General features: G+C 44.7%; 1 protein-coding gene across 3 annotated transcripts in view; it reads right to left on the bottom strand.

The window, feature by feature from the left end:
* The window catches only part of CTNND2 (catenin delta 2), a 414,955-nt gene that overhangs the window by 7,839 nt on the left and 392,454 nt on the right, over positions 1-14,662 (bottom strand). For 2 of the 3 annotated variants that reach the window (XM_017888565.1, XM_017888566.1), the window contains 3 exons: positions 12,921-13,047; positions 8,449-8,580; positions 1,843-1,916 (listed from right to left, as the gene is read on the bottom strand). In XM_017888565.1, the coding sequence (XP_017744054.1) occupies positions 1,843-1,916; positions 8,449-8,580; positions 12,921-13,047 (333 nt within the window). The remainder of the gene's footprint in view (positions 1-1,842; positions 1,917-8,448; positions 8,581-12,920; positions 13,048-14,662) is intronic. The other variant, XM_017888568.1, reaches the window with a different exon arrangement.

The raw sequence follows: 14,662 nt of genomic DNA, 5'->3' as shown, positions 1-14,662 counted from the left end.
AAAACCTGGGCAATACCATTCAGGATGTAGGCACGGGCAAAGACTTCATGTATAAAACACTAAAAGCAATGGCAACAAAAGCCAATATTGACAAATGGGATTTAATTAAATTAAAGAGCTTCTGCACAGCAAAATAAACTATCATCAGAGTGAACAGGCAACTTACAGAATGGGAGAAAATTTTTGCAATCTACCCATCTGACAAAGGGCTAATATCCAGAATCTACAAAGAACTTACACAAATTTACAAGAAAAAAACAACCCCATCAAAAGCAGGCAAAGGATATGAACAGACACTTTTCAAAAGAAGGCATTTATGCAGCCTACAGACGTATGAGTGAAGCTCATCATCACTGGTCATTAGAGAAATGCAAATCAAAACCACAGTGAGATACCATCTCACACCAGTTAGAATGTCAATCATTAAAAAGTCAGGAAACAACAGACGCTGGAGAGGATGTGGAAAAATAGGAACACTTTTACACTGTTGGTGGGAGTATAAATTAGTTCAACCATTGTGGAAGACAGTGTGTCGATTCCTCAAGGATCTAGAACTAGAAATACCATTTGACGGAGCAATCCCATTACTGGGTTATAATCCCAAAGGGTTATAAATCATTCTACTATAAAGACACATGTATGTGTATGTTTATTGTGGCACTATTCACAATAGCAAAGACTTGGAACCAACCCAAATGTCCATCAATGATAGACTGGATAAATAAAATGTGGCACATATATACTATGGAATACTATGCAGCCATAAAAAAGGATGAGGTCATGTCCTTTGCAGGGACATGGATGAAGCTGAAAACCATGATTCTTAGGAAACTATCACAAGAATAGAAAACCAAACACCACATGTTCTCACTCATAAGTGGGAGTCGAACAATGAGAACACATGGACATAGGGGAACATCACACACTGGAGCCTGTCTGGGGATGGGGGGCTAGGGGAGGGATAACATTAGGAGAAATACCTAATTTGGATGTTGGGTTGATGGGTGCAGGAAACCACCATGGCACGTGTATACCTATGTAACAAAACTGCACATTTTGCACATGTATCCCAGAACTTAAAGTATAATAATAAAAATAAAACAATAACAATAATAAAAAGAATCTACTGTTCAGTGCTCCTCAAACTTGAATGTGCACACAAGGCCATCTAATTAGAATGCAACTGTGCTGTAGAAAATCTTGAACGGGTTAGGGTTAGGAGCCAGAGGAGAATCTCTCCTGTATTTCTAACAAGATTCCGGGTAACACTGACGCTGTTGGTTCCCCAACTAGACTTTGAGTAGCAAGACACTACAATGCATGTAATGTACTACAGAATAATAGAACTTATTTATGTATTCTATCTTTTTCAAGTTCTCTACTGAATTTGCTGCGTCTCCTTTATTGGTAGTGATCATGTATAATGAATGCTTCCTTCCTAACGCATTTGCAGGGTTACAGGAGCTACTCGATCTCTGTTGAGTAATTCCCGTCCAGACAATTCCTATTTAGTAACAACATCCTACACTTGTCCATTTGGGGGTTTCTTTTAGTTTTGCACCATAGCAGAATACTTGCTTTCTGCACCAGATCAAGCACGAGGTTCAAAGGCCATTTGCAAATTTGAGGCTGTTCTGCCGAGTCCACCACACACACACACACACACACACACACACACACACACACTCGTGCTGCAACCGAAGTGAGGAGAGGGCCTCAGGGGACGTTGCCTCCTCTTTCAGTTCTTTATGTATGTTGGATGAAAATTTACGTTTAAAATTCCAGGTTATTTCACATGAGTCACATTGAAAAAGAAATACAAACGTGTTGCATTTATTTTACCTGGTTGTGTTTGATGTCTTCAGCGGGCGCACCATATGAATTCCTATACAAAGTTGAAATTCCAGTGTTTTGAGCTAAAATTAAAAGGAAAACAAAAGTTTAGCAAAGAAAACAACATCACAAATGAGGAATAGTGGTTACTGGACCAAGCTCTTGCCCTAACAAAGCTTGTTTTCTTGGGGACCATTCCAAGTAGAAGACATTCTTTGGCCCTGAACACTTCATTTTACATACAGATATTAAAAAGGGACAACAGTTATTCTAGAAAATCCCCATAGCATGTCAGCCGCTTGCAATAACGCTCACATCGCAGACAGGGTCAGGGCAGATGCTGCAAACAGATGGTCATTTTGTAAGTTTTCTGGCCTTCTTTTCTGGTGAAAACTGGCGGGTAATAAAGGCTTGTCACCTGCACTGAAGCATGCAGGAGTCTGTATTAGCAGCTTAGCTTTTAGCCGGAGAGTGACAAGAACAAAATTTCTAATTTGAGCTCACAGAAGTGCTTGATCATCTTTCAGACAGTTCATTTCTTACAGGCCCAAAAGATGGGCAGGGAGCATCGCTGCGTGCCCCCACGCATCTGGAAGCCTGCGGCTTTGGAATCAAACTAGATGCAGAGGGAGGATCCCGCTCTGTTGTCTGGCTTGCCGGTGGTCTAGATGAAAGAGATGAAGGTCTCCTCTAGTTGCCAGCAGCTTCTGAAGGCCCAGAGAGGGGGCCTGTTAGCCCACTTCCTTATGGGAAACCCCTGAAGCTCAAGCCATCCACTCAGACTAAGGGCACAGGCCACCACTCCCTTCACAGCTGCTGAAGGGTCATAGTTCAAGAAATCTTTGGTAGAATGACCACATCACCTAGCAATCCCATTGGTGGGTATATATTCGAAAGAAAGGAAATCAGTATATCAAAAGATATCTGTACTCCCATGTTTATTGCAGCACTGTTCGCAATAGCCTAGATGTGGAAGTAACCCAAGTGTCCACCAACAGATGAATGGGTAAAGAAAAGGTGGTATATGTACACAACAGTGTTTGGCCATAAAAAGAATGAAATCCTGTCACTCACAGCAACACGGATGGAATTGGAGGTGATTTATGTTAAGTGAAACAAGCCAGGCACAGAAAGACAAATATCATATGTTCTTGTGCATATGTGGAATATGTGGTAGCTAAAAAAAAATTGATCTCATGAAGATGGACAGTAGAATGATGGTTACCAGAGACTGAGAAGGGGAGTTGGGAGAGAGGAATAAGAGGTGATGGTTAATGCATAGAAAAATAGAAGAGAAAAGATCTAGTGTTTCATAGCATGATAGGGCAACCATAATTCACAATAATTCATTGTATATTTCAGAACAACTAGAATAATGGGATTGGAATGTTCCTAATATAAATAATAAATGTTTAAGGTGATGGTATCTTAATTATGCTTATTTGATTATTATATGCTGAATACTTGCATGAAAAAAATCACATGTACCCCTTAAGTACAACTATTATGTATTCATAAATTTTTTTTAAAAAAGCTTTGGAAAATGCTGTCTGTTCAGTGTCAGTGGGGTACAAAACACTCTAAAACTGGGAAGGGCTTATTGTTTGCTTCCAGTATTTAGGGGATAATGAAGTAGGATCACTCCACCTATGGGCCACGAGAGCAAGGTCAGTATAGCCTTTCAAAGTCTAAGTTCACTCCACCCAGGATTTTTTACCTAAGAGTTCATTACAGCTGTGCAATAAAATCTCTCCTGGAGAGTTCGGCTTAGAAAGTGAGGGCCGAGAGCCCATTTTTCCATTTTAAAGACCATTCTGCTATCCTCTCTGTTGAATGCATGTCACTCCTGTCTCTGTATTATGGTGCAAACCACCGTCTCTCTCTGGACCATTGCTACCGAATCCTCCTTGAAGACCCAACTTCCACTCTGCCCAGGCCGATTCCTCCATCCATCCTGTTACCAACAGCCAGAATGCTGTCTTTGTAACCCAAGTTGGCTTCTGTCTCTTTCTCTGCTTGTAACGCTCCAACGCTCTTCACTCCGAGATGGCTCTCCGCTACGGCCACGAGGCCCTGCAAGGTTTGTTTCCTGCCTAACCTCCCAATCGTTTCTCCCTCCTTTCCTCCTGTTAAAGGAGCCCCAGCTTTGCTGACCCTCCTTCCTCAGAACGGGGAAAATATGTTTAGCTTCAGCTAGGTTGTCCCTGCTGATCTTTCTCCCTGGAACTTGCTTCCCTCAGACTTTAAATGTCTCCTCCTCCCACGTCAAGTAAAGTAACCCCTTCCGCCTGCACCCCCATCTCATTACCCTGTTCAGTTTCTTCTTCCTACTCAACACAGTGCAGTATCATCTTGCTGGGAACTTGTTCTATTGTTTACCTTATGTACTGTCTGCCTTCCCCTTCCAGAGCAGAAGGCCCATGAGACAGAAACAGTCCGTCCTGCTGCTACCTCTGTATGTATCCTCAGAGCCTGGCACAGCACCTGGCCTCAGTGGAGACCCATAGAGTAAGTGCCCATTTGCTGAATGAATAAATGAGTGAACCTTAGATAAATCTGCCTTCAGAGCTATAATTTGCTATAGAAAATGTCCCTTCAGGGATAAGGTGAAATTTTGTTTTTTCTTTTGCTCAGAATTAAATGCACTTTTTTTTTTTTTTTTTTTTTTTTGAGACGGAGTCCCGCTCTGTCGCCCAGGCTGGAGTGTAGTGGCCGGATCTCAGCTCACTGCAAGCTCCGCCTCCCGGGTTTATGCCATTCTCCTGCCTCGGCCTCCCGAGCAGCTGGGACCACAGGCGCCCACCACCTCGCCCGGCTAGTTTTTTTGTATTTTTTAGTAGAGACGGGGTTTCACCGTGTTAGCCAGGATGGTCTCGATCTCCTGACCTCGCGATCTGCCCGTCTCGGCCTCCCAAAGTGCTGGGATTACAGGCTTGAGCCACTGCGCCCGGCCTAAATGCACATATTTTTTAGAACATTTGCACTATTGTAGTCTTGGCCTCCCTCCCTGCTGTGAAATCATAAACAGATTTAAGATTCCTCTTATCAGAGGAATCTTATCAGAGGAATCTTAAAAGCATGAGGCAGACTTTGTGGCTTCTGAGCCTAGGATGTTAATACTGGAAGTTCTTTCCCCTCACCCATTTAAACAAGACCATAGCTGAGACTGAACTACCTTTATGGACGCTTGAGGCAGAGGAATTCACAGAGGCTCCGCCCTCATATGGCCCAGCTAATAGTGGACCCACAGAAAGACGCCTTTCTATTTTTCTATCAGCCCTCAAATACCCAATTTCCAACTGAATCAACACCCTGAAGACTAGAATTACTTTCAAAGGCATAAGAGGCTGGGTGTGGTGGCTCACGCCTGTAATCCCAGCAGTTTGAGAGGCTGATGGGGGAGGATCACTTGATGTCAGGAGTTCAAGACCAGCCTGGCCAACATGGTGAAACCCTGTCTCTACTAAAAATACAAAAATTAGCCAGGCGTGGTGGCAGGCACCTGTAATCCCAGCTACTTGAAGCACTGGGGCAGAAGAATTGCTTGAACCCGGGAGGTGGAGGTCATAGTGAGCTGAGATTGCGCCACTGCACTCCAGCCTGGGCGACAGAGCGAAACTCCATCTCAAAAACAAATAAATAAATAAAAGGCATAAGAAAGACACTGACAAAAACAAACAGACCATTGGAAGAAAGGGTATGTGGGAAGCTCAGACAGGAGGGAAAAACCTCCAGGTGAATTTAAAGGTCAGGCAGTGAGCTGCTGGGATGATGCAGCCCTTTCTTGAGATGAACTGAACACGTGAGGTTCCCAGGCATCCAGGACTGCAAGAACTTGCTGCTGAAGCCGGCATGCCTGAATGAACAGCCGACTGGATTTCTCAGGGTTCCCCAGTGGCAGAGAAACACTTAGGAGAGAAGAATTTCAAGAGGCTTCATCCAAGCTAGAAAATGAATCCAGAAAAGGAGGGTGGGGGAAGCCTGGAATAAACACCTAGATGGATGTGAACTTCTAAGAGCTCAGAGGAAGAGATGACACCTCCATCAAAGAGATGTTTCCACTTCCAGCCCTCATAGGCTGCATTTTGAGGGTGAAGCTTCCCTTGTTTTCATATCAGAAGGAACGTTTTCTTGGCAGGGAATGAAACAAGGAAGATGGCAGTTTTTCAGGTTATCTTTCAATGCACGGAACTTTCAGTGTCCCGTGTATTTGTTCTTGAACAAGAAAAAGCAGTGCTTTTGATGTGGAGGCCACGAGAAATCTGATTTTGTAAGTAAACCCTGGAATGATGGGCATTTGCTAACATCCTGCAGGGTGGGGGCTGGAAACTCAATCTCCCCATCTCTATGTGCAAGACTGGCTTCCACCCAGCTTGGCTGGGGACTTATTGATATCACTATTGAAAGTGGCAAACCACCACTATCCTCATTTCTGCTATCCCACCGTCACCTCCATCACCCTCACTACCACCACCACCACCACCATCATTGTTGTGATAGTAACAACCGGCATTTACGCAGCACTCACTGGCTTTAGAGGAACTTCCCTATATACACATATTATTCAATAAAGATCTCAATGTTCTTTCTGGCTTGCTACATGATTGATAGTGTACTCCTGAATTGCATTTTTAAGTAAGTTAGAGCAAAGCTGTTTAAGCCTTTAAATAAGTTTGAAGAATTACATATACTGAAATTGTCAAGATCCCTGCCATTTTCTAAGAAGATTAAATATCAGAAACATAGTAAATTTTAGGCTTCGTTTTATTTTGAGTCCAGGGCACAATCATGTGCCCTTGGAACTGTTTTGACATAAACACGCACACCCACACCCACACCCACACCTGAAGGCCTTTTGAATGATCCTCTCGGGTAAGAGAGTTAAAGAGAAACACTAAACTTAATAATGCAGTCAATCTCACAACTATTCTTTAATCTCAGTGTATCATGCCAGACAGCTGCTGGTGTGGCTACCCAGGGCAATGCTAACTGCACATGTCAGTTGAATTTGGTGTCATGACTAGTTCAGCATAATCAGTACAAATTGGATCCTCTGCCGAATGTCTAGACTCCAGGGACTCAGAATTCAGATTCACAGCTTTCTTGGTTCCTGTTCATCTATGCGGCAACATGTAAGGGGGGAAAGAGTGACTGTGAATAATAACCTCGAGTCCATGTAATGAGTTAAGTTCTCCCATTCAGGAAACATCTCAGGAGCAGCGCTGAGGTGTTCCCTTGTAGGGTCTGCACATGGAGGCAGAATGTGGTCCTGGGGGCAGGGATAAGAAACATCTGTTTATTATGCTTTTCTTTATGCAGCTGAGCAGAGTTAACAATGGAAAACACTGCTGCTGGGGTAAATGCATTTGCTATTAGAAAAATTTATCTTCGCTGTCCTGGTTTGGGAGGCATTTTAATAAATCATCCAATTTGTCTGCTCTGCTTCCCTGCCGGTCTACACCGAAACACTACCGGAGAACTGCCTCCTGCTCTTCAGATTCCTCTCCTAAGCGGGTCTCAGTGTATGCACGGCGCCCTTTGCGCCCCGGCTTTATGAATGATCTAACCTGGCCTTGTTCTATTAAAGGCTCTTCTTCATAGCCTATTTTCAGCAGGGACCCATCTCCATGCCCATGTGGTAAAGAGGGTGTGGGGTCCCCGTTGAAAGGTCCTCAGGGCTCCATCAGCTCTGCTTTTAAGATTTAACTCCCTCTACAACCAGAGCCCACATCCTGCTTCTTGGAGGAGGGCCATCCAGGGAGAGGGTGAGGTATGGAAAGCTCGGAGGCGGCTGTGAGTGCCTCAACAGAGGCATATACAGAGTGTACAATGTGTACAGAATATACAGTGATTTAAGGGTAAGCCCTGTTATCAGATGGGCTGGGCATGGCACGGTGGAGGGGGCAGAGACGGGCACTCATTGTATCAATTCTGGCCTCCATAGAGTCTTGGCTGATGAGAAAGGAAGGCAATGGGTGTGACTGAGACAGTGAGGGATGATGAGCGTGAAAGATGAATGCCTCCTCAGGGAATCTGCAGTTATCAGCTCTAAGGAAGCTTCTTGGGGGTATGTCCTGGTAAGAGGTTGTCTCATGGCCTTGTCTCATGGCAAGAAGGGAAAATATCTCAACAGTAGTTTCATGGGGTTCCCCTTAAATCCTCCTCCTGCCCTTCCTCTTTCCGTCCTGCCCTCTGCTCTCCTCTCCCCCCTCCCCTCCCCTCCCCTTTCCTTCCACCTTCTTTCAGTTCCCTCCATTCCTAACGCACAGGGCCTGTCTACACTGCCTCCACCGAGTCCCCTCCCCAATGAGTGATGTCAATGAGGAAGAAATATATGGGACTCTTCTAATTTGAAAGAATATTATGAGCTGGGCAAACCAGAGGAAAGGACTGAGAAAAAACACGGGTAGAAAACATTTTCTCTTAGTTATGTTTCTAATCTTAGTTCCAATTCTTGGGAATCATCATTATCAAGCTCTCAAGTGACCAGACAGCTGCTAAGTCCTGCTGAGCAGCCGGGCGCTGCCAGCCCCGTGAGGCCTGAAGCCTCATCCTTCAGTCCTGCGGCAGGTCAAGCCACCACGTCCCAGGAGGGGGCGCGCGAGGGCCGCTCACCTGTCATGGCGTCTTTCCTGGAAGTGTGTTCGCCTTTAGCTCCGTGGTAGGTGGCGTTGCTGCCGGTGCACTCATAGTCTGTTTTCCTTTCTTTGAGGCTGATCATTTCCCGAGGTGAAGCTGGGGCACTTGCTACATAAAGAAATCAAAAGGGTGACTTTCTGCGTCTCATTCCACAGCGTGTGTACCTTCCACACAGTCAGCGTCCTCCCTGTGCATGGTTCCGCATCTCTCAATGCCTACGTGAGGACCTCATGGGTTTTCTTTTTAATTTTTAATTTTTTGGCAGTTTTGGCTCTTGTCCCTACCCCATTCCCTCAACTGTGACAACTGGTGCTTTATAGTTAGGGGGCACAGGACTTGGAAGCTGGCAACTGAGGACCACATCCTGGGGCCATTTTCCTCAGAGAGAGAGATCATTAAGGGGACATGACCTGCCCAAGGTGTGTGGGGCAGTTTAGGAATGAGACTGCTCTTGGTTTCTTCCTTTCTTTTCTCTTTTCCTTCCCTTTCCTTCCCATGCTCCCTTCCTTAATTAGATGTGTTTCAGAAGATCTATTACTGATATTGACTAATCCTTGATTAAAATAAATGCGGTTTTACTTAAACACTGAGTCACCTAGAAACTGCCTTTAAAAAAGTCAGAGGAAACAGCTCTCTACATAGGATGATTTGTGGAGCAGAAATAACCAAGCCCACAAAGACCTTCTTTGTCTGTCGCTGGGGTGGGTTGGGGAGGGGCACGGAGGCAGCTCTAGTTCCTGCTAGGGCATTCTTGCTCCAGCTCTTTGCATAAACACCCCAATAATCTCTGAGGCCCTCCTTACACCTCGGCCACTCACTGCCTGTCCTACTGGGAGGCTGAGCCCTGCCGTTCCTCTTGCACCAATTTCTAAAGTGCTGGGTTGTAACTGGAGCATCCTCCTGGGAGTTCTTAACAAACTGTATTAGAAGAGAGGAGAAGCTGAACGCAGAGGCAAGGAAGTCAATAAAAGGAGGTTGAATTTTCATGAGTGATTGAATGGATTGGCAGCCACTCAACCTTCCTGCCAGTGCAGAGGGGCACTGGGAGAGGCGGGGAGGAGCCGTGTATCTGGGTGAGGGGGCAGCTGGTCGCGCACCCCACCCTGTGGGCATCTGCAGCTGTGTCCGGCTCCACAGGAGCTCAGGTGCCATGTTCTTCTGTCAGGAAGTTCTCTCCAGCTCCCGTAGCCAAGGGCAGTGCTTCAGAGCCTTGTTTACCTTCAACACTCACTTGAGAATTTATGGATGCCCAGAGCCCATCCTGGACCTTTTGAGTCTGAATTTTCAGTGATGGGCTTCAGAATCCATATTTACCGAGCCTACCTGATGACTATTAAGGCTAGGAATCCCTAGAGCACTCTGATTTTTAGGATAAATCCCTTTCCTTTGCTAGTCTCTAAGCGCCTCTCCAGCCAAACCTCAGTTTACCTTCCAGTTTATCATTCACACCCTCTGTAGGGTCCCTTTGCTCCCTGGGTCTGTGGTCCCCCTAAGGTATCTCTCATGTCACTGTCTGAGTCATGTGATTCAGTTTGTCACCCTTAGTATCTTCTATGTACAAATTCCTGTGCTAGCCACTGTGCGAGGCGGACACGCAGATCACGTGGCTCTTCCCGAACTTGTGCAGCTGTCAATCGAGTGAGGAAATGGATGTCCAAGTAAACTAGAATGAGATGCAGAAGTGCCCAACAGACATCACAACCAAGTTCTGGGAAGGTAAATGCAGCGGGTTGTGGCCACCGTCTCAAACCTATCAAAATAAAATCATGCCTCAATGCTCAGCTCTTAAAGTCCTCAGGGGTTTTGGATCCTGGATGCCTATTAGAATTCATTACCTGGAATCCTTTAAAAAATAGCGAGGCTTGAACCCCACCTGATGCCAGCTGGCCAGAAGCCCTGGGTACAAACTCAGTGGCAGACAGGGAAGAAAACCATGCAGCTTGGACAGCTGCAGCACCCTCTTCACTTGTAGGACAAGCCTGGAGCTACAATGACTTGATCAAGGACTGAACCTCCCTGATCCACGGTGACCCTGTGCAGGTGCAGATAATGCCCAGACTCTGCTGTGAGGGAAGAGAGGCCCTGGGGAGAGGACTGACAAAGGTTGGGACATGGGCCATCTCCATCCCGAATGTGAATCTGGGGAGATGTGAGGGGCAGCCATTGTGTCTTATGAAGATTGGGGTTCTGTTGCTTGGAGAGGGGAACCTCTGCAAGAACAACTGAGTCCTTAGCAAGCCCTGTCACTCAACTGGGCTCTGCATCCAGTTCCTGCCTGCTCGCTGGTGCCTCGCTCACCTCTTCCACTTGCTGCTCCCTTCTCTTCTGTTCACCACTTTTTTCTTCCAGGAAAGTCTCTCTTCCTGCCTTTGCCCTTTTGCCTCTGGGTCTTCCCTAATAAAGGTTAGCCTTTTATGAATTACTGCCACACAATCATGAAGGGACAATATTTTAAAGGCTGTTGACCAAAGCTTTTAAAATTAGAATCCAATATTGTCCAGATGGTGGTGTTTATTAAACTATATCAAGTGTGTAATTATCTCCTGAGACCTCACACGCAGCGGTCCTTCAAGTCTCCGGTAAATCAGGATTAAGTTCTGGGAAAAATCAAATCACGCAAACAAGTGTTTATTAGGTGTCTGGATGTGCCTTGCCTAGGAAATCCTGAGGCAGCGCACTGGCTGCATGGCTGGGTGAACACAGCCCTGCCTGCTTGCCAGAAAGGGCTACTTCTCTCTCCCAGCCCTTGCCGATCCATCATGTCATTTCATTCTCATAACACTGATTGGCTCACTGTAATTCTTAATAATTACAGCTTTCCAAAAGACATGGTCCATACGCTTCCCACACTCCGTGTACTTGATCTTTTTCAGCCTGCCGGAATTATGGAAATAAGAGGCCTAAGAAGCCACCTCCGTGCTTCTGAGATAGGTGGACGTTTCTACAGGTACAGGGGGTTCGTGATCATCACCAAGGGTTGGACTAAATGTGATAAGCAATGACAGTACATTAAAGGGACCGGCTTTCACAGGGCTGGGAGCAGGCCATTTATTTCAGTCAGATATTGGCCATTCATTTCTCATCATGTTGACAGTACAGTCTGGTATGGAGTTATGCAACCATCATTCTCGGGGGTAGGAAGACCACTTTGCTGGGCAATGCTCTCCACCAGGTCCTCCCAGGTGCCATTTCAGAGAATAGGATTTTCTTAGCAGGAACAGGGCAAAGAAGAGTAGGAAGAAAGCTTTAATAAATTAAAGCCTACATCGCTGTGTCTGTGTGGGTGCATATAACTTGTTATCCATCTTTCATTCTCAGAACAAAATCAAAATGCAGAAATCAAAATAAAAGTTTTAAAAACTTAAACTGTGAGGAAAACAGCAAATTTATGCCATTTATATGACTAAATGGTGTGTTCACATTTGCCTGTCATCTTTCCTCTGATTTTTGGCATTCCTTAACGTGAATTAAAAACGGTATGAAATAAAGTATTTTTATAAATAAAAGAAGTTCAAAATTTAAGCAATAGGAATGTGACAAAATTAGAAAAAATTAAATGGAATGACTTAGAAGTTATAGTTGGCTATGATAAGAATGTGCTGGTTTATTGTTAATAATAACAATAAACCATGGCATCTGCTGGTTTATTGTTAATAATAAAAAGCTAATTAGATATGGAACAGTTATGAAACCATCAGTGATATGTGTCAAAGGTATATCACACTGAAGGAAGAAAGCACATTTGGTCTCCTCTACTTTTTATCCCAATTATGACAAAATGCAACTCAAACTATTTTTATTTTATTTTATTTTATTTATTTTATTTTTTTTTTGGAGATGGAGTCTCACTCTGTCACCCAGGCTGGGATGCAGTGGCATGATCTCGGCTCACTGCAACTTCAGCCTCCCGGGTTCAAGTGATTCTCCTGCCTCAGCCTCCCAAGTAGCTCGGATTACAGGTGGGCGCCACCACACCTTGCTAATTTTTATATTTTTACTAGAGATGGGGTTTTGCCATGTTGCCCAGGATGGTTTCGAACTCCTGAGCTCAGGCAATCCGCCCACCTCGGCCTCCCAATGTGCTGGGATTACAGGCGTGAGCCACCGTGCCCAGCCAACTCAAACTATTTTAAGTTGGAAAAATTGTCCACGGAAACCCCTGATTTGCAGACACATGACAGTTTTCTTTATATTCGTTCCTCATGAATTCAGGTCCATTACATGCATGTCATGCATAGGAACCTGTTAGAGAAGGAGATTTGCTCTGAGTCTGTGTATACAAAACACAGAGTGGCCACCACAGTACAAAGAACAGATTCATTTCCTACTTCTAGCAAAAGTCTGAATGGAAGGCTCTCCTCTGTGTGGGGGCTGGCTCTGGGACTGGGAAGGAGGGTCTTTGCTCAAAGAGAAATAAAGCCTGGCTGGCTAGTGCGGCAGCCTCTTACCTGAGCGGTTGTTGGGAGACACGCGCACAGGGGAGATGGAGGGCGTGCGGGAGGAGGAGTAGGGCCTTTGCCGGTCCCTCTCGATGGTTGAAGACGAGGCTACAAAGTGGTATTGTGACCATCCATCCTGCAAAACACAGCACGCTCCTGTTAGATGGGCAAGACAGAGTGATTCTTCACCTCCAGACATTTTTAAGTGCCAAGTATCTGGATTTGCATAATATTTCTATACTGTGTCAAAAGAGGTTCTTGAAGCTCTGTGCCCTCATCGAGGTGAACAGAGCCAAACGTGAATGAAGACACACCTCCTTCCCTCCAGACAGCCTGGCGGGTAGGGTCTGCTTTCCTTCATGAATGTTGAATAAATGGTTTCTTTACAAACCTGCTCTGGTCAGAAGCTTTTACTTCGATGAAAATACGATGCTCAGAATGTTAGGGGACCCAGAAAGTGTCTATTTTTTGCCTACCTGGTTCCAGCTCTGCCTGGCTCCCTCTTCCACTGCCTCAATATTTTCCACAAGGGTTTACCCCTTTGCTCCCAGGACCTATCTGTTGGCAACCAGAATCCAGGGCAGCGTCCTCCCTTCCCGTTTACCTCCCTGTGTCCTTTCTAGCCCAAAATGCCCCACCCTGCCTGTCTCCAAGCTGGTTTGCTCCAGGAATGATATTTTTCAATATAGAGCATATTCAAAATGCATCCTACCAAGCCTCCATTAGGCTTCTGGTATCTAGTTAATATACAGAAAGCATCTATACTATTTTTCCTTATAAAAACCACATAAATATATCACAGATTATTTTGTGAATTTACAAAGCATAAAGAAGAAAACAAAAATAGCTGCTAATTCCACTCTCTCCACCTGAGAGAACTCCTGTTAACATGTCACGGTATTTCCTTCCAGTCTTTTTTTCTTTTTAAAATAGATTTTATTTTTCTCCAAGTAACATGTTAAATAGTACTAATATTATAGCAAAGAAAAGCAGTCACCTGCTCCACCCCCAAATCCTCCTTTACAGAGGCCATTGCTTTCAATTCTTTTAGATATTTTATTTTTTTCCCTGATAACATTTAGACTTTTAGGGGGCTCAAGGCTTTGTTCTCTTGGGATTGTTCAGAGAATCTTGCCACACAGTTAGCACCTAGTAAGTAAGCTGGGGAGTATTTTTTAAAATCATGCACCTCTCATTCTGGCTTTATCCTATCAGTCAAGTAGAACAGGAATAATGAGAATTAGATACACAAAGATTAGTCTTGGTGTATCTAATAAGAATTAGACAGGAAAATGGAAATGAGTATGCATTTTGTTTTTTATTAACTCATCTATTTATGTTTTCAATGATTTTGATAGACTTTTGAGCCCCTAAAAGTCTAAATATTAGAATAAAAGTTAAAGAATTGAAAACAAGTGCCAATGTAAAGTGGGAACTGGGGAGGGGGGACAGTGCCTGCTTTCCTTTGCTATAATGTCAGTAATATTGGACGTATTACTCTAATGGAAATGAAACCAAACTAATGGATACTATAATCTGCATTCTACAGGAGGAATTTGAGCCTTCGAAAGTAAATAGGCCACCCAAAGTCAAACAATACAGAAGTTACAAAAAACCTATTCATACCAATATGTGGCATTCTAACAAGAGCTTGGAAGGAAAAACCAAGCAGGATTAGGGGATAGAGGAGCAGGGGCGGGGATAGAGGAGCGGGGTGGAGGGGGATGGAGGAACGGGGTCGGGGATGGAGG

This window comes from Rhinopithecus bieti, unplaced genomic scaffold (genome assembly GCF_001698545.2).
Source record: "Rhinopithecus bieti isolate Rb0 unplaced genomic scaffold, ASM169854v2 scaffold_17184, whole genome shotgun sequence".
In the NCBI taxonomy this organism is placed as follows: Eukaryota; Metazoa; Chordata; class Mammalia; order Primates; family Cercopithecidae; genus Rhinopithecus; species Rhinopithecus bieti.
Note: the sequence above shows the minus strand (reverse complement) of the source record. Positions and strands in the feature narration are given on the sequence as shown.